This window comes from Oryzias latipes, chromosome 17 (genome assembly GCF_053564925.1).
Source record: "Oryzias latipes strain Hd-rR chromosome 17, Olatipes_Hd-rR_3.1".
Taxonomy (NCBI): Eukaryota; Metazoa; Chordata; class Actinopteri; order Beloniformes; family Adrianichthyidae; genus Oryzias; species Oryzias latipes.
In genome coordinates, this window is record NC_136253.1 from 19018085 (window position 1) to 19046081 (window position 27997).

At 38.1% G+C, this 27997-nt stretch overlaps 1 protein-coding gene across 2 annotated transcripts; it reads right to left on the reverse strand.

Annotated features, from left to right (window-relative positions):
• Positions 1-1614: 1614 nt before the first annotated feature.
• Positions 1615-27984, reverse strand: LOC101167989 (unconventional myosin-VIIa). Of its 2 annotated transcripts, XM_011486414.4 has the most exons (50): positions 27859-27984; positions 27723-27759; positions 26699-26800; positions 26458-26610; positions 25192-25260; positions 24995-25110; positions 24791-24918; positions 24573-24715; positions 24264-24377; positions 24024-24177; positions 23671-23747; positions 23460-23579; positions 23134-23276; positions 22831-23041; positions 21457-21592; positions 21203-21369; positions 19118-19258; positions 18096-18254; positions 17904-17996; positions 17723-17817; positions 17443-17527; positions 17257-17358; positions 16964-17134; positions 16685-16873; positions 16380-16610; positions 16152-16304; positions 15997-16065; positions 15786-15910; positions 15579-15705; positions 13154-13273; positions 12884-13057; positions 12566-12793; positions 9975-10142; positions 9750-9867; positions 9485-9611; positions 9219-9376; positions 7124-7305; positions 6880-6989; positions 6635-6789; positions 6312-6465; positions 6065-6220; positions 4447-4552; positions 3403-3516; positions 3151-3238; positions 2973-3079; positions 2706-2891; positions 2508-2624; positions 2349-2432; positions 2085-2204; positions 1615-1945 (listed from the first exon to the last, which is right to left on the reverse strand). In XM_011486414.4, exons 2-50 carry the CDS (start codon positions 27732-27734, stop codon positions 1826-1828), a joined length of 6477 nt encoding a protein of 2158 aa, XP_011484716.1. In that variant the 5' UTR covers positions 27735-27759; positions 27859-27984; the 3' UTR covers positions 1615-1825. The 2 variants fall into 2 exon arrangements, with proteins under 2 accessions (XP_011484716.1, XP_011484715.1); XM_011486413.3 differs by having other exon boundaries at positions 27723-27921.
• Positions 27985-27997: the final 13 nt, after the last annotated feature.

A 27997-nucleotide genomic window follows, 5' to 3' on the forward strand; every position in this document is an offset into this window, starting at 1 on the left:
AGTGTAACAAAAATTGCACAATTGATCTGTGAGCTGAACAGATCAATCAGTCATGTCTCTTCAGGAGACATGGTTGGTATCTGGTCAACAGTTTATTACCCATTATTGTTGCATAGATAGCAGAAAATTTGAAAAGTGAAGGTTTATGTTTTGCTAAGTTTGAAGCCCAAATGTCCTTTGGAATGACCCAAATAAGGATAATTTGATTGCTTAACTAATTTGCTATTATAGCAGTTTATTTTTTACAGTGCTTGCATGAGTTCTCATGTGGGTTTGTGTTTTGTTTTTTCCTTAGAATAAAGGTTACAAGACTGGGTACAGGTGGGAGGATAGTGATGTGGGTTGGGGTTTCAGGTCTTTAGTTCAGAATTTGGTGCAGTGCATCAAAAAATATCTCTTGAAAAACAATGAGGCAGCACAAACGTTGCTTTAAATAAATGAAATAGAGCCTGCATCTCGCATGCATGCAATCGATGCTGCTGTGATCAAAATTATAGGGATGCACATAGAAAGTTATGGAAAACATAAAGTAACATGGTTTCCTTGTCAAATCTCATCTTCCCTTGCAGCAATGTTGCAACATGGAGACAGACCTCATGTGCACCTGCCCATGGTAACCTGAATTTTTTTGGGCACACGTTTCCATGGTAACAAAGCAATAGTCTTGACAGGCTATAAGGAAAATTGAAGAAGCGGCAGACACCACTATACACCATCCGCATACAAACACTGAGCTTGTGATGTCATTTTGCACACAAATTCAGAGGTTCACTCGGAGGAAAGGCATGAAGAGAAGGGGGGGGGGGGGCGGATGCTCAAAAAGAGTCGGGACAGTTCAGAAACATCAAATGCCTGATGGAAAATCTTGAAGTGCTGGCTGACATTTTCACAACTACCTCCAGCTAAGATGCACGACTGCAGCCAAGGACCGTAATGGTTCCTTATGTAATATATAAATATAAAAATAAAAGTTTTCAAATGGAGTGGTACGAGCGCACAGTTGCTAGCATTTGCCAGTTAATATTACAGCAATCTGCTGAGGACACAGCACTTTCAGTGAAGAAGCATCAAATGATGGAATCTATAAAAATCCAAATCTATTTTCCGTATTGCATTAAAGCACTTTTGATTTTCTTTTTTTCAAATTTAGTTAAAACTGTAGGTTTAATTCATTTAATTGTGTGAAATTGTGAGTGCTACATTCACACATATCAAGAGATTACATTAAAAAAAGCATTATTGAAATTTTTCGTAGTGTTTTCTCTAAAAAAAAAAAAAAAAAAAAGGAAAGCTCATTCTTTCTGTCATAACCCAGAGCTCAAGGCCATAGGTGAGTACTGGAACAAAGATTGACCGGTCATACAGAGACCAGACAGACCTCAGTAAGGCTCCCCTGATCTCATACCCATTTTGCAGCTTTTTTTTGTTGTTGTTCTTCGCCCCCTTTGTCAAACTTAAACAATTATCACAGTTTAATTAACAAGATAAAATGCTGAGGTGAAGTATATTTTGCAAATCTAACTTGCTTTTTAAAACGCAAAATTTCAGATGGTAGCGGCTCATAAAAACGTGATATGGTTTGCACATTTTTATGGAAAAAACAACAACAAGGAGTTGACCGTAGTAAAGTTTATTAATAGAGATAAGTAGCACACAAATTTACTCGGACATTTCAGAAATAAAAACAATAATCAAGACAACAAAATGTAAAACACACATAATATTAGACAACACAAGTCATATAAGGTATATGTGCGGTTTCATTTCATCCTTTAAGTGTGCATCTGTGTTTTTTGGACATTTCAGGGATATAAATTAGAATGGCTTAGTCCCTTATTTTGCCACTGAAGCCTCTAAAAAACAGGTTGTTTTTCGGCCGTACCACTTGCTTCTGTCCTTCATACATCTTGACGTAGGATCTGATGAGGTCTTCTATTGCGTACGCCTAAAAAAAGTATTGGAGACCATTTAAAAACATTACTCACAAATGTCTTATTTAACAGAAAACAAGAATAAAAAACAAGAAAAAAACAAGAATAAAAAATGCATTTGAAAGACACCCCGCCTCCTGCCACCCTTCCTACCATTGGAGATTCACAGACAAAGTTGATGCCCTGCACCAGGGTACGGATGGTCATCTGGAAGGTGTTGCCTTTATGTCCGTATTCTGTAATCCGACTAAATTGGTGCAACATCAGCAGCTCCTAAAAGGTTTAATTGGGTTGCATTAAACTTTGATAGCCAGTCATTGCCAATAACAACAAGCTAATTGTAACTGCATGTCAGCAGTTACAAAGACACGGATAAATGAAAGCTACTGCCAGTAATGGATTTCTTTTTAGACTTACCTTTGAAACTGGATCTATCAAGCTGACACCCTGCTTACTGATAGCAATCCAAAGTGGACTTGGATAGGAATTGTCACATGTTTGCTGCAAACATAACAAGATGATCAATTGTTTCGTTCTCATAAACCTTTCAAATATGGTTTCATGTCAGTCACTCACTTTAACTTCAAAGAAAGCCGATCCAAAGGTTGGCCAGCTTGAGATGCTTTGCAGGAATGCAACTTTGGCTTCTTGCACTGTGATGCCACTCTGCTTGTTGTATGATGCAATAATGTTCTGCAAATTAAAAAATAAAGATTAAAGGATGAAAACTGTTTGGTTGGTTTCTGTCAGGTTTTTGGAGGGCTTTTCCTCTACCTTCTTCCACTCTTCAGGAGACATGGTTGATATCTGGTCAGCGGGGACCAGATCTTTCAGCATTCTGGGGATCATAACAAACTGCGATCTGTCAGAGTCTACTAAAGCTCTGAACAGCAGGCCACCCAAATTAAACATCTCCTCTTTGGTGCAATTGTGGTATCCTCGCAGGTATTTGGGCATGGCCTACATGGATTCAAACACAACATTTATAATCATGCATTTGAAATGGAAATAAAACGTAGCACAATCCAAAGGATGGGTTACCTGTGGAAAATGGAAAGTGAGGTCAGCGACCAAATCTTTCCCTGGCATCACGTTGAACCAGAGCTTCCGCTTAAAGATTACCAGGCATGGAATGTTTGCCACCGTGGCTAAGAAACAAGATTTTAATTTTAACTTTTGCACCACCAAATATTTCTGCGGAAGCAGTAAGATTGTTTACCTTCTTTAGTTTTTTTCCCTTTTTTAGGTGCTTCAAATGGCTGCCTTAGATTGTCAAAGAAATACTTCTGCTCCTCCAGGCTCACAATCTAGCACAGGACCAGAGTTATTACACAATGTAGTATGGATTTGTTAATTCTATTTCTCGTGTCGTTGGCCAAAAACGCTCCTTCATATCAGACATTAATGTACAAAGAATAACATCTCAATCAAGAAACACAGATTGTCCTTTTTTATAGAAATCTGTCCAAACCTTCTGAGTTGTTTTCATGTACAGGCCGTATCCATCAGCGGAGTTTAGTCCCAGCTGAGAGGCAATGCTTATACGAAGGTCTTTGATTGTGGTTGTGGAAGTCACTTCAAATATCTGTGGAACAGCGACGAGATGACTGAGTGTTAACTTGAAATATTTGGTTTGCAACAATAAGCTTTAAATGCAAACACCAGTGTGCCCAGGACATTTTTATAGGTGTTGCCAATTTGTCTATTATCCTAGCTAATCTTAAGAAATTTCAAGTAAACAAAATGTGTAATGTAGATGTGCAAACCAATGCACAATTGATTTATGATTAAAAACAAAATGGAGATATTATGAGAGCAAATGTAGCATGTCTGCATCTTAGTTCATTCAGCTGGAGAAAATCTCCAAACACCAGTGTAAAAATCCGTTTTAAAATAAAACTTCATATGAAGGTTATATTATTGACAAATGCATCCATGCAACGTCAGTCTTTAATGCAAATAAATAGTAAATAAAGTTAAAAGTTTGCATGTTCTCTTCGTGCCCCCAACCCCCATGCGTGGGTTCTCTCCGGGGCCTCCGGCTTCCTCCCACTGTCCAAAAACATGCTCCATAGGTCAATTGGCAACTCTAAATTGACCATAGGCGTGAGTGTGAGTGTGAGCGTGAATGGGTGTGTGATATGTGGCCCTGCGACAGACTGGCAACCTGTCTAGGGTGTACCCTGCTTTCGCCCCTAAGTGGCCTGGATAGGCTCCAGCAGCCCCGTGACCCCATAAGGGATAAACGGAAGATGATGAATGAATGAATACATCTATATAGCAGTTATATTAGTAACAAATGCAAAAAATAAGATGAATACTCCATTAGGTCTATATTAAAAGCTGTTGTAAATAAAAGCGGAAAACATTTAAACAACTATTTTCACTAAAGCAGTTATATTGCCTCACTTTTAGGAATTCATATTGACAATTCTATTTTAACAATAATCTTTTAGTTCATTGAAGACATTCTAACAAAACGTCCACACACTTATCTATCAGAGAGACCACTCACGTCATCCGTGTTATTTGGGAAGTGGACTTTGTAAAAGATCACAGTACTGTTCTGCTGAATGGCGTCCACTTCTGCTTGATGGGGAGGAAGCTTCCTGGGCTCCTTACTGAAGGAACCAAAACATGCAAATTAGGAAAAACCCAAACAAGAGACCACACAGAGTGTAGAGGTACAACTCAAGAGAAAAAAGTGAATATTTTGTTAAATGTAAAGCGCTAAGACTGTAATTAAACAAAAAACATCAATCCAAATCTCTATTCCAGAGTATCCAGTTCTCTGTCTGCCTGATTTCACAACAATTTGTGAAAATATGACATTTTAGTAACACTGCAACCTACAAAATTCAGGATGAATATGATTCGTTTGAAAAGGTTTCCATAAAATCAAAGTATTGAAACTTTGTTTTGCAAAGTTTTTATCTGAACAAATTTCAAAGTTCTTCACACAGGTGAGTTCATGTTGGTCCTATCTGGTCACACTTCGCCGTCTAACATTAGGGAAATTTGCAAACTGGCATTTGCATAGAGTCAAGTTCATATACTATGCATGGGGGTGGAAGAGTAATGATCTGGGTAGGTTTTGCAACTGTTGAATTATGTAGCAATGAAAAAGGAGCTAAAAAGGGAAAAATAAGGGATTTACATGATCAGCAAATCCACACCACACAATTCATTTCAAATTAATAATAATAGAAAAATATTTTAAAGCTGCATTAATTAAAAATATCAACCTTTTACACTGGGTTTTGTGCTGATATACAAAATCTTGAAATTGAGAAAGGATTAATTTCCGCTTAGAGACCCATGCCACTGAAATCGTGTTTTTTTGTGTTTTATATTACATATATGTTCTTATTGCATTTTTCTGATGATGGAAGACAAATATAAAGAAAATTAAGGTTAAAATTGCTCTACTGAATATTCCTTTATTAAAGTCATTGTGAATCCGAAGCAGACAAAAAAATTTCCGTTTTTGTTACGTAGAAAATATGCTGGGCGTGCCACAAGTTCCCTGGTCTGCTCCCGTCTGATGTATTCACTTGTAGGTGACTAGATCCATGTACGTCTTTGTTTTCCTTGTTTCAGCTAGCACCTGGCTTAAAACTGGATAGCTCCAATATTCCTCACCATTTTTGTTGCTCCGTTAATGTTAGGCTGGGGTTGTGAGGGGCTGTAAACTAGTGGGAGAGGGTCTAACCAAATAGATGCCAGTAAATAGTGGAGGGCTTACTCCACGCCTACTGTCTCGCCCCAAAGGAGAATTTCTAATGAACTACTGCTGCTCTGCAGAAACGATGTCCTAAAAAATCACAGGTTTTTTATTTTGGCTGCATAATCATAATTAAAAGACCACTTTGAAAATAGTACAAAAGATGATTGGAATGGGACATTAACATTGCTGTCATGAGTTTCTAAAATATTAGAGAGCTTAAGTATAGTTGAAAGATTACAGTAAATACTGTAGTACAGGACTTCTAGAGTCTGCGTGCAATGGTCAGCAACTACATGGGGAAGGAAAAATCTGGCATTTCTTCACTGTCCTTTAAGTGCCACTATTAACCAAATATAGTGCAGCTTCATGTTGGAAAAGTTAGAATTATTCCTATCTCTGGCCTGACCTGCAGATCTCTTGTATCCTCTGCAGGCTGACAGCAGCCAGCGGGTCTCTGGGTCGAGATTCAAGGAAGCGCTTGGTGTGGTTCCTCAAGTTTAGACTGGGTGGGAACAAGCCTGTGCACAGCCACATCAGCTGCCATCCGCGCTCCATGCTCAGCCTGAGAACACAACAGGGATAAATGGTTAATTGCAAAGTTGATTTCTAAGCTTTTTATGGTCTACGGTCCAGTGGTAGAGCTTGAAGAGTACCTGCTGCCATTGCCAGTCATCTGTTTCATAATCTGGCAGTAGATTTCATCCTGCAGCTCTATGTTCTGAGTGGCTGGACCGAAGATCTGCTCAGTCAGCTCTATTGGACTTCGAGCATGTTTGATGGGGTAATCGCCCATGTACTTTAGGATGGGTAGACTAAGTCAAGGGTTCAACAAACTGTGTCAGTGAAATCAGTCTCTTAAAGGGCTGACCTCTTTAAAACAAAACACAGAATCTGTTTAATTGACTAAACTCTTACATTTTCTCACTTTTTCAAACCTAGTCTAACTGAATTCACACCAGTAACAAATAAAGGATATCAGTGAAGGCATTGCAGGCCAGGTTGCTGAGTTCTTGGTTGTTGAGCAACATTTTTAACAGTGGCTGTTTGAGAGGCTCTTTGCTGGAAACCCAGAGCTTCTCTTTGTTGGCCCCTTTGCCCGAATTGTGCCGACCTCCGTCCTTGCTGACAGATCTAAGTGCAAGAGGAAACACAAACTCATTCACAGCCTCCAGGCACCAGAGCATAATTCTCTGCAACATTTTAATTTCAAAATAATCTTACCTGAAGTTCTCCAGAGCAAATTCTTTCAAAGATACAGGAGCGACGGTCTCTTCTCCCTGAAGGGTGTTGTTCACAATAGACATTTTCTTCTGTTTTGGACTCAGGAGGTTCTGAAAAAGGAAGATTTATCATCTTAAAGCAATAAAAAATATTTGAAAGTTCAAGTTTGGAATTTTTTGAAGTTTCAAACCAATATTTCTAATATTGAAAAACAAGTTCATTTGGAAAGTAAAAGTAGCTCTACCAGCATTTCTTCTGTGGGTTCGGTTAAAGTTGGCAAAAACTGGATGTTGTCTTCTTTGACAGAACCAGAAGTATTGCTTCGTTTGTTGACTGCTTGGATCCAACCCTGTCTGGCTGAGTTACTTTCACCCTTTTTCACCAACAGCAAGTCACCTCGTTTGCATACCAGATACATTGGGTCCCCTGGATCCGCAGAAAGAGGAACACAAATGAAAAGAAAGGTTTGAATGTTTTCCTTTCTTTTTATGTTAGTCGAACTTCTGATCAGGAAAATAACATTTCAACAAATACTCAATCAATCAATAAGTATTTTATTGTCCCGTGAGGAAAATTTGTGTTGGGCCGAGGAGCCCACAGCTACATATGCGGAAAACTTAATAGAAATTCTAGAAATATTGAAAAAGCACAATTTCGTTATTACACTGCACTGAATCAAAATTATGTGAATAAACACAAAACCAACACAGGTGATAAGTCTTCTTGTAGTGCCTGCTGTGTAGTGCCCAATGTTGACGGTCACCTGACTCATTTAATTCAGAAAAAGGGTTTCCACTGCCGTTTTGCGAAATATGTCAATTTCGAGACGGCTCAAAAACCACCTCTTCCAAACGCAAAAATGTTTTTTCGATAAACGCGATTTTTTTTCTCTCGAAATTGTTGTGAATTATGTGAATTTATTATCGTAGTGTAGCTCAGGCGGTAGAGCAGGTCGTCTAACAACCAAAGGGTTAGCGGATCGATCCCCGTTCTCCCCAGCCAGCTGTCGCCCCCCCGAGCGCGGCTAGTCTGCAGCTCACTGCTCCCCCCAGGGGATGGGTCAAAATGCGGAGAAGATTTTCGCCATTGTGGGATAAATAAAGTATCAATTCTTATTATTATTAAATCCGATTTGTGCAGTTTTATAGTCGATGGAACCCAGCTACTGTTGAGAAGAATGGAGCTAAATGTATTTTTCAATTCAATTTCAATTCCATTTCTTTATTTTGAAACACAAATGAAATTAAACACAGGAGTTAGAGTAGACAGTGAGTGTATATCAGTGTATCCATGAAGATGAGATAGCATGATGAATTTATGGCCAATCTACATTGGGTATTTCTAGAGTTTGAAAGGTTTTTAGTTCAGTAAAAAATAACCTTAAAAAAGATGTTTATCCTCTGCTAGTTAACCGAGTTAGTGCATAAATACCACTTAAAACTTTATGATCACTTTAACATTCATCTGTTTTGCAATAAACACACATAATGTGATATTTGACATATTGTTGCCCAAACGAATTAGGATAAAATGAATTAAAAAAAATATTTTTTTGAAGAAATGAACTAACTTTCTGCACTATCTTTTATGTAAGTATAATCATATCCTGTTTTTTTGCTACAATTTTACATTAAAAGTAATATTCATGTGAGTTTTCAATAAGAAAAAATTATTAAAACAAAAAAAATTGAAGTGATCCAAACCTATTAAACAGTTGCATATTGACGGAGGCCCTGAAGTACAAATCTCATCGCAAAAACATCACATTGACAAAAGCTAAACAAATAATAATAAACTCATCTGGATGAAGCCCATCTACTGGACTACTTAAATAAATAGTTGTAGAGTTAGATGAGCTAATTCTCTCTAAGAGTTCTGGTACATCACCTGTCTGTCCTGGGGGAGGATCCCTCCTTCATGTGGACACCCCTGAGGTTTCTTATTTTTTCCGGAATCCGTTCTTTTTTTTAGGAGTTTTTCCTTACTGCGAAGGAGGGTCTATGGGCAGGGATGCCTAGTTTAGCTTAGACTGTTTAGTTTAGTTTAGTTTAGCAATCAGCTATTGAATTCTAGGACTTTATGTTCTTTATGATTCATGTTTATTACACAATTACCGGTATGAAGGCCATTGAGATGAATATTGCTGTCAACATTGGGCTGCTATATAAATAATATTGAACTGGATTGAATTGAATAAAACCAAAACATTACATGATTGATTTTTGCTTTTTTTTGTTGTCGTTGTGATCTTTTACATGTTCTTGGGTTGAGTGACTTGTTGATGAGATTTGTACTTCAGGGCCACCGTAACAACAAGATTAGTGGATAAAAACTCTTACCTGGTTTACTGACGTCCTGCTGAGCCACTGCATACACAGAGAGCTTCCGGAGCCCTTCCAAATTATTTTCCAGCAGTTCCTTCATGTCGTCTGCTTCTATTGACTTCAGCACAAACTCTCCTCTGATTGTGCTCAAATTTACAGACTGGACACTATCCCTAAGCAGACCACATACACCCAAAGTTGATGCAAAAGCAAACAGAGAATGGTTCGAAAACCTGACATTTTGAAGAAAAAAAGAATAAACAGAAAGAAAAGAAGCATACGTTGCCATCTCGACTTTCTTTACTTCTATGTAGGAAATGTCCAAGAATGTCCTGTCTTTTCTTTCCATGAAAAAGATGCCACTTGAGTTGACAGCCATTACAAACCGACTTTTTGGCAAAGGAGGTCCTGTGGATATAATTAGGAGTGTGTTAGTAGCGCCTGTTACTTTACATGAAAATACAGCAGAACGTTTGTGAATGATTCTTATAATACAGTATTACTAGTGTTGGTCAAAAACTCCTGAATGACGTTCGGGCAACCGACCTGACGTCATGGTAACTTCGTAGAACTTTGAAAATTCCAGTGGCCATTTTTCCCGGGCAATGTCCACCACCCCTCCTTTAACTTCTTCTGAACTTGGGTTTTGACGAGCAAATGTTTCCTAAGAAAAAGGATTCCATAAAAAGTTCCTTTGCTTCTGAAATGATTGTTGTAACATGCCTTGCAGAGATCACTACCACATATTCACCGGCCTATATTGTAACTTACCCCAGAGACCTTTGCTGTGATGAGCTGGACCCATTTGGCCATGGATTTGTTCTCAATAAGGGTGGTGGGAATGCAGTCCTGAACCACCCTCTGGACTTTTTCTTTAGTGGGATCTGAGCTGAACCGGATGTAACAGTCCATCGCCGCTATTAAAACATATTCATCCTCCTGAGAAAACAAGAAGAGCTTTATCAGACCTCATGCAGACATTTATTCACCTGTGTTGTTTGATCGTTGACTTTTAATTGTTTTGCATTATCGGAACACTTGTACAGTAAAATTTGAAAAAAATATTCTCTGCATTTTAATAGTCTTAGTCTTAATAGTTTTAGTATGACAGAATTTTAGGACCAGTTTACAAACAAAATATATATATTTTTAAATTCGACTTTATGTTGTAAATTTACAAGAAAAAAAGTCATAACTGTAAATTTATGACTTTAAATCTCGTAATTTTATTGTGCAACATTACATTTTATTTTTCGAATGGGAAATGGGTGTGTTTAGCACTTAGGCCTCATTACTGTGTAAGAACTTTATGCACCAAAAATGTTATGCAAACCAGGTGAAAATGTGCAAACAGAAAGTCCTCTTTCCCCCTAAAAAGAAAAAACATCCCCGCACAATGTGCAGAGGTCTATTTTTAAGCCTAGTTTTAGTCTGAGCCCTATTTACGACTTCTCAAACCTTTTCTCAAGATGTTTGAAGAACCCAGCTATGCATTTTTTAAAATATATTTTGTTAAATATATATTCAAGTTTGAATTTAAAATTTAACTATATTGTCATTGGCTCTCAAGTTTTTCAAGCTTCTCAAGAATTTTTCATGATACTCCCCAACAAACTTTTTTGCAATCTAACACTACTTACATGCATCCACTTCCAATGAAAAGCCTATGCAAGTTCATGTATATGCTTTTTTGGGCTGAAAACTCTCACATTCAGGTGAGGCTGCGCAGCTTTTTAAGGCAGTTTTGGGCTCCACATAAAAAAACACGTGGCATTTGAACGCAGGTGCAAGTTAAACAAGTTGATCTTTGACGAATCAGGGAGTCGGATTTGGTAGTGACGTCCCTTTTAATTCACAAAGGTGCCAACTGTTTGAAAATTAATCATCGAAGAGAAACTAATAGTTGTGGTTTGTGCCTGGGCGGAATTATGTGACACCAAGTCTGTCATTTATTGGAATAGAGATATGAAAGAAAAAGTCTGGAGCAAGATTTATGAGATTTGCAAGGCTTCAACGTATCTGGTAGCAACAGACCTGTGTGAACACCGTACGCTAAAAGCATGTTCAATATGCCCGTTAAGTACGTTCCTGAATTAGCAACACATGCCCATTGTGTACATAGCATCACTCTTCTCAGCTGTGTTTCAGTCTTTAAGTACTTAAACATTGGCTGTGGCCAAATTCAAGGGCTGCGTTCTTCTTGGGCTGCATTTGTAGGCTGCTTGCGTCACAACGCAGCGACAAGTGCCGCCCAAATTCAACGACTGCTTCAAATACGGCCAACGAGTGCGGGCTTCTTTTTCCCGATTTCAAGGATTGGTCTGATGTATCCTTCCATGCTGTCCATATCCCAAGATGCATTGTGGCAGAACCCAGAGATTTTCTGACAACAATTTTGGACTGTGAAGCTGGACCCGCAGTAGGAGATAATTATACTCAGAATTACATATCCATGATTAAAATTGGATCAAATAAGCCAGGAAAATTTTGAGCTGCCTGCCTGGTTCACTACTCCTCTCAGTTCGGGACTAACAGTTGCTAGGCGACAGAACCTTCGCCGATGTAACGGCTGGAATTATCTAAAGGCGTTAACATCCGACCTACCCGCTTGATGAAGGACCCAGCCAACATTGCCCGGGAAGGCCACGGCCATTGAAGGATGCAGCCCTCGAATTTGGACACAGTCATCAATGTTTTTTTCTGTGACGTCTGACCTCTCCTTTATCTGTTTCCTGATTGGTTAGCTAAAGCTGATTATATTCACTCGTTCTTATGACAAATCAGGGAAGAGGAGACATATACATATAGACTTCTGTCAAGAAACACTTAGTTACTCCACGACGGTTTTATTCCTTTTCTTTCAGGAGGAGTTTTTGAATAAGAGGAAGACTGCTGACACTAGGACCTCAACTTGAGAGTGAGAGGTGGAGCCATTATTGGGTTGACATGCAGGAAAATCAAAGAAAAAAGGGTCACTTGTTCTTAATGTATGCATGTTACTTAAGAACTTGATAAAACAGTTGTTATGAGGTAGAGCAGGTCAGCCAGGTTCGCACACCTTCACAACGTAAAAGGAATACAAGTGAATATCTTTACTGTATGTTTCACTGCCATGAAGCACTTTTAAAACAAAAAGAATATGTTTGTGGTTTCCTTCAGCTTCAATACAGAACGACACATGTTCTGCCATAATTTCAATTTCAGTTTTTTTCCTTTTCAAATTAAACTTCTTCATCTGAAAGATTTGGAATGGATCAGTTCAGAAATTCTAACTGGATGTGTCTGTTTGCATTTATTGTTCCACACTAAAAAACTGTATTTAGGGGATAATTAATGAATGGAGTGTGAATAAAGGGCCCCACCTTTTCACAGGTGTAATCTCCAGACTTAACCCCCTTGATGACCTGCTTGTAGATCAGATCTGTGCTGATGGGGTCTAGAGAGCAGTTGTGCCAGGGGGAGAAAATTTCCTTCCGCAAGGAAAGCATCCAGGGAGTGTCCTTCTCCTCGCCGCCCTGCCTCCTCATCTCCTGCTCGCACACAGACACTGCATCCAACACGTGCTTCCCACAGCTGCTCAGGGACCACATCTGAGGACAGGAACAGAGAACATATGCATGGCAGCTTCTCTGGACGGAACTTGAGCAGAAAAGCTCAAGAAAACTGAAATGAAAGGCCACCTTGTCAAAGAAGCTGATGTACAGGGAGAAGCCAAATGTGTCTTTCAGTCCAATTTCTTCAGCCAAAGATTGGCAGACTTCAGCAGAAGTGGAGGCTGAATCAATCTCCATACTTATAATTCGACCATCTGTTAGCGTCACAGAAACATTTATAAGCTCCTTCTTCACAGACGCCTGTCAGGACAGGAAGTAGAGAGCAAAATCACGGATCATTGGAGAATCAGGTTATTTTTCCTCCAGTAAAATGCTTTATTTGACAGGAGGTTTTACCTGCAGCTCCATCCAACAGGGCAACTCTCTTCGCTCTCCATTGGCCACAATGCGCTGCAGGCGCTTGGTGCAGTACACCTTGTAATCCTGCTGGCCTCTTTGAAGAAACTTCTCTAAATACTGAGAGACAGAAGGGAGCACCACAAAGTGAAGCAAGCATTGCTGTACAAGAAAATAGGCTGTTTTTGTCACAGCTGTCCTGGAATTACAACTCTAAGACTAACTTATTAATATATGGAACATTGAGAAATTCCTAATTCCAGATCAGTTTAGCTTTTTGGGCAAGTTTTTTTTTTTTTTAAATCAACTGTGCAGTTTTGTGATCCCACAGTTGCGGAGCAAACTCCACATTTTTGTCTGGAAAAAAAACCTCAATCCCACCATTAAAAACAAAACCAAAAGCCTTTTTTCTTAACTTCAACATCAATCAAATAACATCATGAGAATTACATTGTTTACGCTAAAATTTGTCTTTCTAAGAAAAGTTTCAATAAATATAATACAGTTGATGCAAAATAGGATCCTTTAAATCAGGGGTGTCCAAACTTTTTGCAAAGCGGACAAGGTTTGGTGAGGTCCACCATTTGTCTATCTTTCATTGAACCCCTAATAACACCAAATGCAAATAAACCATAATGAAAATTTTATGACAATGGGATATTTTTCAGGTCTTCGTAGTAATACATCTAAAAGACATAATTACTGTGAATTTTGCATTTTAAGACCAGAAAGTCTGTCTAGAATAAAGATAAACTTTCATCAACAGATGAAAACAGGAAATTTTCTTGAAATTTAACATATTATTCATGATTAAATTCTTACTGTAAACTTCTAAATGTAAATCATGTGGACTGCACTTATTGAGAAGTACAAATGACTGTCCCTTAAGGCTCCGTGATCTCGTTCATGTCATTGACCGGTCCTCTAAAATAATTAGTGACTGTGAGGTGTCAGATTGTATCTGTATGTTCGCTACAGGCAAATAAAAACAATTTAAAACTGGCTTCAACTGTCTCTCAATATGAAATGTCCCCTAATCTCCAGATGTTACGAGCATTGGCTCTCACTGTCAAATTTCCTTTTGAGTTTTTACTTTTTTGAACTGGAAAGTAATAGCGGAATTTAGCCAATCACAAGCAAGAAATTGTACACACAATTTTTAGAAAGTGCCACGTATTGTTGATTTTGTTATACCAGCCTGTGTGGGAATCTGAATGTGGGCAGGATGTGGCCCAAACGGTCAAATACATACCCATGTATTTACAGATTTTTTTTCTTTTGTAGTATAAAGAAACGAACATAAACAGAATCATTGACATAATATAGAGAGTGTAAACTGTAACATATTAAAACCCCACAAAAAAGATGATAATCCAAAAAATAAAATGTAATTTTGCAATCTCTTTTTTTAAATTAAAGTTTGTTTACAATTTCTGCTAAAAGTATAGCAAAGTATCCCACAGGCCTTGACGTTTCAGATTTTCATCTTTCTGTGTAATTTCTTTCTCTGTATTTCATTGATAATAGCTCAGTAAGACTCACATATTTTCAAATATATGTTTTTTTTAAATCCCCAGTGGGAAGAATTCCAAAATAACCCTTTCAAAAATCAACTTTTTGTTAAGGGAGCCTAAATGATAATAATATTAATGTTTCTTTTATCATATACAAATCTAGAAGCCTTCCAAAATGCCCCAAAGAAAAATTTTAAGTCTTTAATGCGTTTGTTTCTATACAATAAAAAACAAAAATAGTTCTTTTACTCTAATTTTTGCCGAACATTTTTATTTTATTTTATTTATTGGTTCATTTTAAGTGTTAATTGTAAAAAAGACAACAAGAAATCACACAGAGGTATCAAAAATTATTTCAGAAGGAACGAAATGGATTGATTAAAAATAAATACAAATAAACGAAAATATGAGAAGATGCCATCCTCTGAGCAGTTTATTATTCATAATCCTAAATATAGATTTTTACAGTTATGCATGAAATACACACTTAAGTCACATTATATTAAATAAATACAATGATTATTGACTAAGGTTAAACTTATAGGAGGATCCATGTGAGGGTTGCTTTAAAGGGAAAAAAGAAGGACCAGACTCATGTCTTTACTTTATAATCAACCTGAAGGATTTTTTAAACTTTTTTAAGAACCTAAAATCCGCACATAGACCATCCGTAATCATCCACACAGTTTTTCTAACTTTGTTTTATCTTTGGCCCTAAACAAAGTGAATTGCGGTTCTTAATCCCCCTGGCCTCCCCTCTGATATGAGGGGTCATTTTCAGCGAATTCGCTCACTCTTATCTTTCTGAAAAATGGACAAGTCAGCTGAACATAGAATAAGCTTTTATAGTCTTTTAACAGCATTTTGTGATAAAAGCCGGGGTTATATGACACGTGTGGCTTCTTACTCACCTTCATGAAAAGGTCTGTTGGAGGGAAGATCCCCAGGCAGAGGGCGAGCAGCCTCCAGCCTTGTTCCCGGCTGTTCCGGTCCCTGTTGTTCACCAGCTGCTTGCAGATCTGACAGTAAATCTCATCCCTTTGGAAAAACACAAAAAAGAGGGCATTTTCATTGCTGTTGGATATTTCATTAACAGGATTTCTCTTTTCCATCTCTACCTGATGTCTTTTCTTGTCAGACCATATCCAGCGATTATATGCAACTTCTCCAGAGCTGTAAGCGGTCGATCCAAAGTTGTTCCTTCTCCGACCAAAAGGTCCTCTTCTTCTGGCAGGTTCTCTGGCTGGTTAAGACAACACAGATAAAATCAGTTCCCGTACAATGCTCCTCACAAAATCACGTACTGGTTCAATGAAAAGTTGTCACCACCTCTTCAGGAATAGCTGAAGGCTTCCTGGCTCCACCTCCCAGCTTTTTCTTGTTCCTCCTTAGTATTTTCTGTTTAAAATTGAGATAAAAAAGGACTGTAAGAGTTCTGTTGTTGTAGTGTTTTCTTTTCTTTTTTTTTATTGACTTTTTTTTACCTGGTCTAATCCCACCAGGCTGCTCAGCCTTCGGCCACGCCTGTTGGTCGCACTGTTGATGGTGCTTGACAGCTGAGATACAGTGTCTGCATGTCTACCTTCAGGAATGTCTCCCATGAAACGTAAAATAATCCACGACACAGTCAGACACGCCTGCGTGAAGGACAGTACACAAGAAATGAGACGTGGCGGGCATGGACAGTGAAGGAGCCGAGTCCAGGGACGTACCAGAGCGTCTCCCTCGTCCTCGTGCATCAGGAGCGGCTTCTTGAGCCTCTGAGAGGTGTGCTTGTGGTCGGCATTGTGCTGGAAGTAACGGACACTAAAGTTGTAGAATGAAAAGGGATCCGTCTCGTCGTCAAACTCATCCTCTTCCTCTTCTTCTTCTGAAGTTCTTGACTTAGTGTCTGGGGCAGAATCTTTCTGCTCTGGGATCTCTTTCGGCTCAGGAGAGCTCCTCTGAAAAAGAATTTGGATGACATTAGTTTAAAGAAAGATGCGGGGATGTTAACTGAGCATGCTCCTGGCCTCACCTCAGACTCTGAAGATTTTTCATCTGAGGATGAAGGGTCCAGTTTAGAATTGTTGACCTCTGACTCTGATTCCTCAGACTCAGATTCCGATTTTTCAGCCGCTTGCTGTGCAGCTACTTCCTCCAATCGCTGCTGAAGCTGCAATCCAATTAAATCCTCTTCATCTGTCTCATCTGGTAAATTGTGGGCCTGTAATAAGTTTTATAGGGCAAAGAAATGTAAAGTGAGGATGGAAAAGTTGACTTCTTAAAGAGGTGAAATACTCAAATGACTTCTCACCCCAGCATCAGGACTTTCAATTTTCGCATCTTCCCTGATTTTTTTGTAGGCTCTTCTTGCCAGAAGTCCTCTGGTGTGAGCCTGAAGCAGAATGGCTGCATTGACTGCAATGATTTCATTGTTTACAGCTCTCTTTTGCTTCAGGTCCTTCCTTGTTATGTAGCCTCGTACCTACATCCAAGAAAGCAGTTTAAACACAATTTTGGAGTGTTAAGTTTTTTTTCATTTTAAAGAGCAAAAAAAGTTTTATATTTAGGGGAAATTATAAAAAGTGTGTTTTCTGGAACACGTACCTGGCTCTGGATGGTGAGAGCTGCTGCTTGCTGTCTCTGGTACTGACGCCGGAGCTTACGACCGCGGACAATTGCCACAAGACGGCCAAAACCGTTCAAAAGCTAAGTGAAACAAAAGTGTGCAATAATTACAGTTGTGCCAGATAAAACTTCTGAAATTTTAGGAGATTAAGTCAAGCATCAGACCATTTTCAGCTCTTTCCTCTGCCTGTAACCCTTCCAGTTCTTCTGTAACACCACAGCCGCCCTCCTCTTCTTCACAAAGCACTTTCTGAAAGCGAGCATAATTTCGCTTTAACCATCTTTTGTGTAACACCCAGTTTGTTGTAGCAACGCACTTGCCAACATAACACTTTTATCTACAGTCACAGTATGGTATATTAAAAAGTAAAAGAGATAAAGGGATATTAATTGGTGCCTAATAAAATATCTGCTCACTTATCTGTGTTAGTTTATAAAGCTTCACCTGTCTTTGTGTCCCAGCATGACCCTCTGGATCACCACGGCAACCCTGCTAAGTTCCTCCTCCCGCCGCCGTTCCAGAACGGCATCATGGGTGTCCTGGTTCACATTAGAACATTTTTTTTTGTTTAGTTAGTTTTTTTCATTTTTTTCTGTAGAATGATATCAATAGTCAAAGATGGTACCCTCAGGAAAATTTGAGTCCTGCCCATTTTCCATTCGTCCTTTCCTCCAATCACAGCCTTGCAGATGGCTTCGCAGCATGTAGCAGCTTTACTCTGCAGGGACAAAATAAAAGCGTGTATTTAACATCTAAAATCCTCCTAATACAACATGTTACAAAATCACCCATTTTCTAAAATATAGTTTGACTTAACAGTTTTGGGGTCACAGATGGCGGTCTTCAGGAGCACCCTGTAGCGTTTCAGGAAGGCCTCATAGGAGTGCCGGACAGGATATCCCAGCTTTCTGATGCGGATGGTGTCTATCATGCCGGAGTATCTCAGCTGCCTTACGCACAGTTCTCTGTCAAACACCTGGAAAAGAACACCAGAGCTGCTCAGTGTCTGCTCACCTGTGGTCCAAAATAGGTCCAAAATAGGTCTCTGATCTTAAACATGAAGAGGAGTATGTTTCAATAGGTATTTACTGTAGATAAAAATTCAGATTAAAGCCCTCTGGCTAATTTCTATTTTTGGTCTGGATGACATCTTTTTGTTTAATGCCAAACAGTAAAATGCAATAAAAATACTCCAAAAAAAAGTAAACTGCGTAAGCAGTAAAAAATATTCATATAAAAGCGTAGATATTATTATAGACGTGATTACAGCTCGGGTCATTTAAATAATTATAATTTTAAATGATGACCCATGCTTAAAAATGTTAATTTGTTTAAAATCAGTAACAGATGTAAAACATAAAGTTAAATATTTGCTGTTTTGATTTACTGAGCATTTTACCAGTTTTATTTTTATTTTTTATGTACTAAAAATATGTACGATTTTTGGGGAGCAGACACCAGGATCTGAGGGGAACTGGAAGGGCGACTGCTGACATACTGCATTTTACAGAAAAAGTGAAACTTTTTTTCCAAATGTAATGGTTAAAAATTGCTTCAGTAACGTGTCATGTACTATTCTTTTACCCTCAAAACAAAAAAGTACTCTTTAGACCTTGAAGCTTTTTCCAGCACCTTAACAGTGAAAAACTATTTAGCTGTGAGGCTAAACTATTTTTGTTTCCCTTCAGTTAAAAGAAAATAATAAAAAAAAGAACAAATTGAGTGGGGCAGACTCCTGCAGAGTTGTCATTATGGATGAGCTCTTTAACTCATACATAACTCATAGTTTGTGTGGCTGCTGAAAAGCCACAGCAGCCGCCTGTGCTGCAGAAGTTTCACCTCAGACTTTTTGTCGTTGTTGGACTTGAAGCAGCGGATGAAGAAAGGCTGGCAGATGGACAGAGCCTTCATGAGGGAGTCCAGAGACTGACGAAACTGGCCGCACAGTGTTGGAATTTGTTTACTTTTATTATTCTGGGCCTGAATGACAAATAGAAGAAAGAAGTTATGATTAAAACTCACCTATCTTTTACTGCACTGTAAGAAAAAAGGTCAAACCCCATGCTCAAATACTCAAATAAGATGTTTTTTTTAGTGTCAAACCTAAGAAAACCTTAAAAATAGTCTATTTCATACTAAAAGTGTCTTTTTTGAATGTGAAGAAAATGCAGAACTCTAATGAAACTTTCACAAAATAAACAAAAATCATAACGCAGAAGAAAAAAAAGTCAAAATAAATAAAGAGGATACATACTGACACTAAGTGTTTATAACGCTGATAAGAGACAGAGAAAGTATTGCATAATTCATATTTATCCTGAAGATGCTGAGTGGATGTTACATAACTTGTCTTTCTATCAGGGGTTTGGTGTTTTATCAGCATGGATCTCCTTTATAAATGATTCATGATGACACTGAAAGCGCAGTCATTACCATCTGCTCACGGCTGGAATACACATCAAGGAAAATGTAAGAATCCAAGAGGCGGTTTTTCATTTCTGGAAAGCCAGAGAGCGCTGTACGTACATTCAAAGAGTAGTTCATCTCTCAAGTCAATTCTTTTGAGAAAAAAAAAATTCAGATACCCTTAAAGAAGGAAATAACCCCTGCTGCCACACACTAAAAGAGAGACACAAGCTCTGCAGCTGAACATCTGTGGTCTTTTGACCAAGTGAGATCTTTTTAGTCATTGAAAATCTTAATGGACCTATTTAAGTTAAATTAGCCAATTTGCTGTAAAAATATTTTTGGAAATATAAGCCAAATAGGATATGTATCTCTGTGAATAAGGATTTGCTAACATATGTGTTGAATAAATCGTATTTGAATTAAAACAGGGTCAATGACTAATAGAAGGAAATACTAAACTGTTCATACCAACTGTGTTTACACGGGCGGATCTATGGGAGAAAATGGGCGGGGGCCGCTGCCCTTTAAGCAAAAAAGCACCCGCCCCCAATTTTGAGTCAATAATAGTATCATTATTGACAAGGATTTAGAAATCATTAATACAGGCTTCTTTAAGAATTATTCATACTTCTTTAAATACATATTTTTGATCCTCTCAGTTGCAATAGTGTTTCACTTTGCTGTTCTCATTTGCCACCTTCCTAAGTCTTCTGCCCCCCCTCCCGCCCCATATAAAAGGTGGTACCTTCACCATTGACTGTATACAGAAAACTGGACTGATTGACCCCTCCCCCTTCGCGTTCCAAACAGGAAGTAGCTGCTGGTTCACTAAACTTCTAGAGAAATAAACAGCTATTACAGAATAACCTGTCTTGCTAAGTTACTTTAGTTATAAACTGAGCAATCAGATGCCTCAATCAAAGTATGTGGCCTCGCATTAAACGTTCAAAGCGTTTGATTGATTCTCCTGAGCCCGCTTTTAGTGGGTGCGGCATTCTAACATGCTCACTCAGGATGTGTGTGGTTGCCACAGAAATGTAGCCTAAGAGCGACATGGACCAATCACAACTTACTGAGGACATCTGGTTCCGACCTGTCGACGGACAAATGGCAACTGGATTTACTTTATTTGGTTTAAACCGGAATAAGTCATTTTCTATGGCTGACGTCTCACTTGCTCTATCCAGCTCTATCCAGTTCTCTATCCACAGTCAGTGAGCTCCACCTGCCACTGTGAGTACGTCTGTTTTTAAATACTTTAGGTTTGTTGCACGAAGTATTGGTGCCCAATTCTGCTTAACAATCATTATTCTTCATTTGGACCGCATCCGTTCATTATTCTATACCAATATTATATTATTTTTGGAAATGATCTCTTAGCTGTAAATTTACAAAAAGAACTGATTGTTTTCATTTCTTTGTATCTCAGCACTTGCAAAACAATTATTATGAGTGAGAAAGTGAATAAAACTGGAATACTCTAAATACCCTTTTGTCCACAACGATCTTTCTTACCCTGAGAGAGCTAATGGGTGTCATGAGAACCTTGTTGTTTTTGAGGACGTTGTTTCCTTTAGGCGAGAGCTCCGTCTGGAAAAGCTGTCTCAGTGACTTATTGGTGGATGCTTCAATCATGTGTTTGATGTCATAACTGATGGCATCTCTGTTTTTTTCAAGGAACCCTAAATAAAAGAGAAAAGGAAAGTAGTACATTGGAACGGGCAAAAGCATCACATCAGATGTGAATGACGTTTGGTTTGTTTGTGTACCTTTGGTGTCGTAGTGGACCACCCCTGCAAAGTGGTTAACCCCAAAGTTGGTGTCGTGTTGACTTTGGGAAGCAACGTAAGTTTTTTCTCTTCTGTGATGCTGGTTCAACTTGGTAAGAAAGGTGAGGTCTGTACCCTGTGGCGATACAAGTGAAATCCGAGCAGAAATGTAACAATTTAAAGGGAGTTTTTGGCTTTGCAGAAGGTTCAATACAAAGGGTTACACTGAAAAATATTTAAAGTAAATTCATGATCACTTAAATAGTCCATTGTAAAAATGCTTATTATTGAATTATTTGAATTATTATTTCTCTCAAAGGTGTAGTTTTGTGCCAGGCCACAGTTCAAAATAAGAATTTTTCTCTTAATCTGTCTTGCCTGGATAAATAAAGGTAAAATAAATAAATAAAATAAATGATAATTAGAAATAATTCCAGCTTTCATTGACATCTACGGTGGCCCTGAAGTGTAAATCAACCAACAAATTGCTCAATGTAAAAACATACTAAAGATCACAACGACGATCAAAAAAGCAAAAAAATAAATAAAGATAAAAAAACATTTCATTTAAAAATATTAACATTCCAGAAACCAAAATGTTTCCAAAAAATTAAACAAAATACAAATGCCACATTTTGGAAAACCAAATGTCCAGAAATAAAAAAGAAACGTAAAAAATGCAACAAAAACAAAAGAAAACACTGGAAAAGGTAGGTACTACAGGGACATCACTGATTGGATAATGACGTTTGATTTTTGACACTTAAATTTTTTCAAATGTGTCTTCAATGTCCACAACTTTTATGATTAGTACAGAGTCATATCCAGTCTCGCTTTGTACTAAATAACTTTCAGTTAAAATGATGGCAAACAGCATCATCCAATCAGTAATGTCTCTACCTCTTCCAGCTTCCGTGAGAAAAGAAAAAAAAATCAGACAAAAAAAGGAAATATTTTAGAAAGGAAATATTAGAAAGGGTAGGTACTTTGGGACATCACTGATCAGATGATAATGTTTCTCCGTCAATTTAACCAAAACTTATCTGGCATAAAGCGACACCTAATGTCGTCATCCAATCAGCGATCTCCCATAGTACCTACTTTTTCTGGTGACTTATTGGGTTTTATTTTTCAACATTTCAATTGTATTTCTGTAAATTACTTTTGTTTTCACAAACATTTAATTATTATTTCATTTTGGGTTTTTTTTAAATTGTGCTTTGGTTTTTGGAATATTGTTTTGATTTTTTAAATGTATTTAGTCTTTGATCTTTAATATTTTTGCGTTGGGTGATTTGTCAATGGAATTTGCACTTCAGAGCCACTGTGGACTTCAATGATAATAAAATTGAAACTTATTTAAATTGGCCATACCTTAGGAAACTGGCTCTCTTCATCAATCAGGGCAAACACGTTGCACGGCTTGTCGGCCAGAAGGTCGAGGACGTTCTGGTTGTCGCTGAATTTGATGTTGTTCCACACTATGCCTTCTTTCATGTACTCCTCCTGCTCCAGCTTGAAGATGTGGCCCACAAAGAACTGTTGAAGCTTCTCGTTGGCATAGTTGATGCAAAGCTGCTCAAAGCTGGGAAACAACAAATCACACGCACACTTTCTATCAGCTGGCTGACTGCAAGAGCAGTTTGGTTTGAGCGTGTGCAGAGAAATCCCCCTCACCTGTTTACTTCAAAGTTTTCAAAGCCGAAGATATCAAGCAGGCCAATGGAGAGATAAGACGACTTGGGGTTGTTGGCCAGCCGTTTGTAGATGACGTTGTTGATGTTCTCCACAATCCATTTAAACAGTTTATTGAAGATTGCCTTGAAAAGAGGTGACATTTATAGCTGAATCCGAAAGAACCGTTTAACTGTGTCTTTATAAAAGAAATTAAATCCCATCAGAGGGAGGTTTTATGGCATCAAGCAATAACATTTACAGGAAATTTCTGGGTCAAAATCCAATGAGGAAACACTGTTTTACTATCACTGGATTGATCGAGTTACCTTGACGACAGCGTCTCGGCAGGCAGCTGCTTGTTGAGAACTCAGTGGTTTGGTGACTCTTTCTTTGTTGGCCTCGATGGAGCGTTGGGTCAAACTCTTCTCCAGGGTGGACTTCTTCACCTGCAACACCCACACAGGTGCAAACAATGAAGATTGAAGGAAATCAATAAAATATAGCATTAAGATTGCATAACTGTAAAAGGACACCCACCCCCAGCAGGGAAGCTGTGCTGCTAAAGTGTTTCGACTTGCAGACTTCACTGGTTTCCAGGTTATTTTGGACGGTGCCTGATAGGAAGAAGGTAAAGACGGAAAATTTGTATTTTTTGATGAGGTATTTTATTTTGGAAGCAATGCGGGAAATCTTTGTGAAGAGAAAGGAACTAAAACCTGAAATCATCTTTCAAAACAAAAAATTAACGCCTTCCTTGAAAATCATGTTTGATATAAGGATATATTAGCATTAATAACAGTTTTTTTTTTACACATTTATTATAATCAGAAGTTTTACAATTGTTATATTAATTTAAAATATAACGATCCATGCAGTTTGTGAACACTCACCATCAAAGGTGACATTTCCCAAGTGCAACATGGCTGCAAGAAGCTTTAGAATGTCCTGAAACTGGTTTTCGGAGAAAGTCAGGATTTTCAAGGCCGAACGGATGCGGTCAAAGTCTTTAGCGTCATCCCTGCCCTCGCATACAATGCAGTCACCCTGGGGTCAGCAGAGCACACAGAATGCAGGTCATTAAAAGAAAATTGGAGTAGAACCTGTTTAAGTGCTTGAATGACTTTCGCCACCTTAGTGAGGAAGGCGTAGTCTGTGGCTTTTCCGAGGTTGAGATTTTTCTTCTCCTCTGCTGTGAGGCCTGCCAGTATGCAGTAGAAGATGTGGTAGTTTCGCTCCTCTGGGGCCTGCATTTGCAGATGACTGTATTTGTAATGTTTCACAAGTAACACAGAGTAACAGCAGCCAAAGATAACACTAACTTTGCTGGGTAAACTTGTAACACGCATAACTTGGGGTTTTATTGGTTTGCATTGGAATAGTACAACAGCTTCACTAAGTGGAGATAAGAGCTGGCTTTTGCTTGGGTGGAGCTGCCTCACCTGATGGCACACACGGGACTTCTCTAGAAGATACTGCTCAATGCGAGCGCCCTCAATGACTCCATTTTTGTTGAAGAAAATCTCCAGATATTTTCCAAAGCGGCTGGAGTTGTCATTACGAATTGTTTTGGAATTTCCAAAAGCTAAAAAAAAAAAGAAAAAGATTTTTATTTTCTTTTTTAAAGTAAAAGTAATAATAGATGTGCATGATGTTATACCTTCGAGAATTGGGTTGGACTCCAGTATCTGCTTCTCTATCTCTTGCAGAGACAGCTTACCGCTGATAGCTGTCAAGTACTGCAGGATCAGTTTGGTGCTCTCGGTCTTTCCTGCACCAGACTCCCCGCTGGGAAAGAAAAACAATTGAAAAGTCTGAACGCCTGCAAACTAGTTGACTTGGACACTGCGTGAGAGGCGCTGACCTGATGATGCAGCACTGGCTTCTGAGATTACGCCTCATGTTGAAGTAGCAGGACTCAGCAATGGCAAAAATATGCGGGGGGAGTTCTCCCAGCTTTCTGCCGTGATACAACTTCACCTAAAAGCAGGACGTGACATTTGTCCAGAGACTGAGCCAGTTATGAAAAATAGGCAAAGAGATTATTACAAACTAACTTACCTGCTCGGCTGTATAAATAGGAAATTCCTGGTATGGATTCACTGCCACCAACACTGAGCCAACAAAAGTCTAGAAAACCAGAAAATAAATGAATACATTTGATTCATTTTAGGATTCAACAGAGTTGGATAAAACTTTTAAATTATTTTTCCTATTTACACTGCAAAAACAGCCCCCTTATGAATAAGTCTAAAATTCTTAACATTTGAAAAATGTTTTTTAAACAAACAAACAAAAAACTAGCATTAGGGTAAGAAAAACAGTCTTAGCAAAAACGTGCATTTCACGAAAATAATTCTAGTCACTAAGACATGTTTAATTAAACTAAGATTATTTTTCTATTGAAAAACATACTTGTTAAGATTATTTCTCTTGCGAGACAGAAAATAATTTATTAAATTAATGATTTAATTTTTCATTTTTGTGTAAAACAATGGTCTTTTGACTTTCTTAGAGATTCCGTTTTTGCAGTACACACAATAATATCTTGGGATTAAAAGACAGTTTTGACCCATCCAGAGCCTTGAACTGATCAAAGATGGAATTTTCATTGATAAATGTAAAATTGTTTTGGCAAAAACTAACTTAAAACTTATTTTTGCCTAAAATATGAGAAATTACTTCAAAAGAAAATAAATTCATGATTTTGAATAATCTGTTAAACCTTTTCAACTTCAGATGAAATTTATTTTTTTTAACTCATTGATGCATGAATTTATTTCCATTTCTAAATTTACATCATTAGGGGTTACGGGGTTAAATCAGCCCTAATCTAAGTTTATTTAATAAAAACCAGATGGGATAGCTAATGAACAATATTAACAACTACTTCAAAACCTCATGGATGACATTTTTACATTTATGGGGTATAAAACATCAACAAATTTGGCCTTACAATTTGTGATAAAATACTCCACTGTCAAAATAAATAAATAAATCAATATAAGGGTCCAAAAACAAGCTTGTTGAAATTTTATATGTTGGATTTTTTACGACTACCATAATACTTCCCAGAATGCCCAGTAAAAAATTACTACGTGTGACAACAACTCTTTGTCAATAAAACTTTGAAATCCTTTTCATTTGGACGTATATCAAAGTTTATTCAACGACATTTATTTTAGTCTGGACTTAAACTGGGACTTAAATCAAATTGAATTCTGAGAAGTGCTCTGGTGAGGCTTCTCCTGTCACCGTAAAATCACTCTGACAGCTGTTTTTTTGCATAACCATGACAGGGGTGTCAGCAGTCGAGGTATGGCTTACATAGATGAGGCCTCGCTTGTGTCTGAGCAGCAGGTTTCTCAGTAGGCCAGCTTCTGTCATGTCACCGAGTGAAATCATGTCATCTACCCCCTCCACCGATGTTGGGTGCATGATTTTAAGAGAGGCCTCCTCCTCTGGGGACAGACGCTGCTCCTGGAAGAGACAGGAGCAGGAGATGTAAGGTGAACCAGCTCCTGAAAAAAATAAGTTTGTGTTTCCTGCAAAGGTTGAGGATGTTTACTTTTCCATCGTCGTCCACTAAGAACCGCTGGCCTGAAGGTGTTTCTTTGACTCTGGCTCCAATGGGGACTCCGATGGTGGAGTTCACCCACACCCACTCCCCCTAAAGACAGAGCAGATGCCCCATTCTCATCAGAATCCTGTTAGAAGAACTTTCTCTTCTTATTTTTGTACAAAGAAGAACATTTGAGTTTTTAAAGAAGGACTCATTCCTGCTTCTAGTGCAGGGGTTTGCAACCTGGGGCTCCGGAGCCACATGTGGCTCTTTAATCCCTCCATTGGGACTCTTTGGCTACAGCCAAAAATGCCAATGATATGAATAAATAATGAGTTTGTTGTTCTGGTTAATTTGTTTTAGTTCATCAAGCTTTGACATTTATGTTTAGACTTATAATATGTCAGATAAACGAGCAAATTTGTGGTAAAAAGTGTAAACTACTGTCAGAGGTTCTTAAAGTATATATATTTTAAACACTGCAATTCACACCAATGCTGTCGTGTTTATATTCGATTATTAAAGGAGAATGCTAGAAAATACCACGATTGACTCAGCTTTCTTAAGTTTTGTATTTATTTTAATCTGCATTCAACCTCTGCTTTGACACAGGTTGTATTTTATTTTGAAAGGAACTTCAGTGTGTTGCTGTCAAATGTAGAAGCAGTTCAAAAATATATGTAAAATAATAAAACACTGTTACAATTGAGTTATTGTAAATATTTAAAAGCTATATTTTATGAATGAATAGCCTAATGGTCACAAAAAATAAATAAAATGTATTTTTTTAAACTGTAAAGAGGGACTTAAAGGCTCTCGCTGGTCTGTGAGAAACTGGACCAAATGGGTCTTTTCCCATTCAAGGTTCTAATGTAAGGAAATACAGTCTAATATGGAACAAATCACCTAAATAAATGCTGGAATAACCGCTGAAGAAATTATATCTCAGTACAACAGCAATTATAAAAATGTATGAAAAAAACCTGCCCATTTACCAAATAAAAGCTCTCACCGGTGTACAGAAACTCACCTTCCTTAGCATGACCGATTACTTTGCTTCCAACTCTCTGAAAAAGAAGTCCATATACATTAAAATTACCAAAAGAGATGTAAATTCCACTGCGATTCAAATGTAACAAACAGGTGGATAAGTTTAGGCCGAATACCCAGCAGTTGTGTGTTTCTTCTCATTAAACGTCCTGCTCTTACTGTCGTTTCAAATCTCTATGACGAAGGACAATATGATACTTTTTTTTGGTTCACAGAGATTTTATGGTGCTTTGACTTTGGACTGGCTGACAGAAA

What these genes read in the sequence shown, in the direction of transcription:
- LOC101167989 (XM_011486414.4), bottom strand. An exon ending in AGCCAGTGCTGCATCATCAG is followed by an intron (nt 24,919 to 24,994) that starts GTCAGCGCCTCT and finishes TTTCTTTCCCAG; the next exon opens with CGGGGAGTCTGGTGCAGGAA. An exon ending in TTGAAAGTCCTGATGCTGGG is followed by an intron (nt 16,874 to 16,963) that starts GTGAGAAGTCAT and finishes AACTTATTACAG; the next exon opens with GCCCACAATTTACCAGATGA.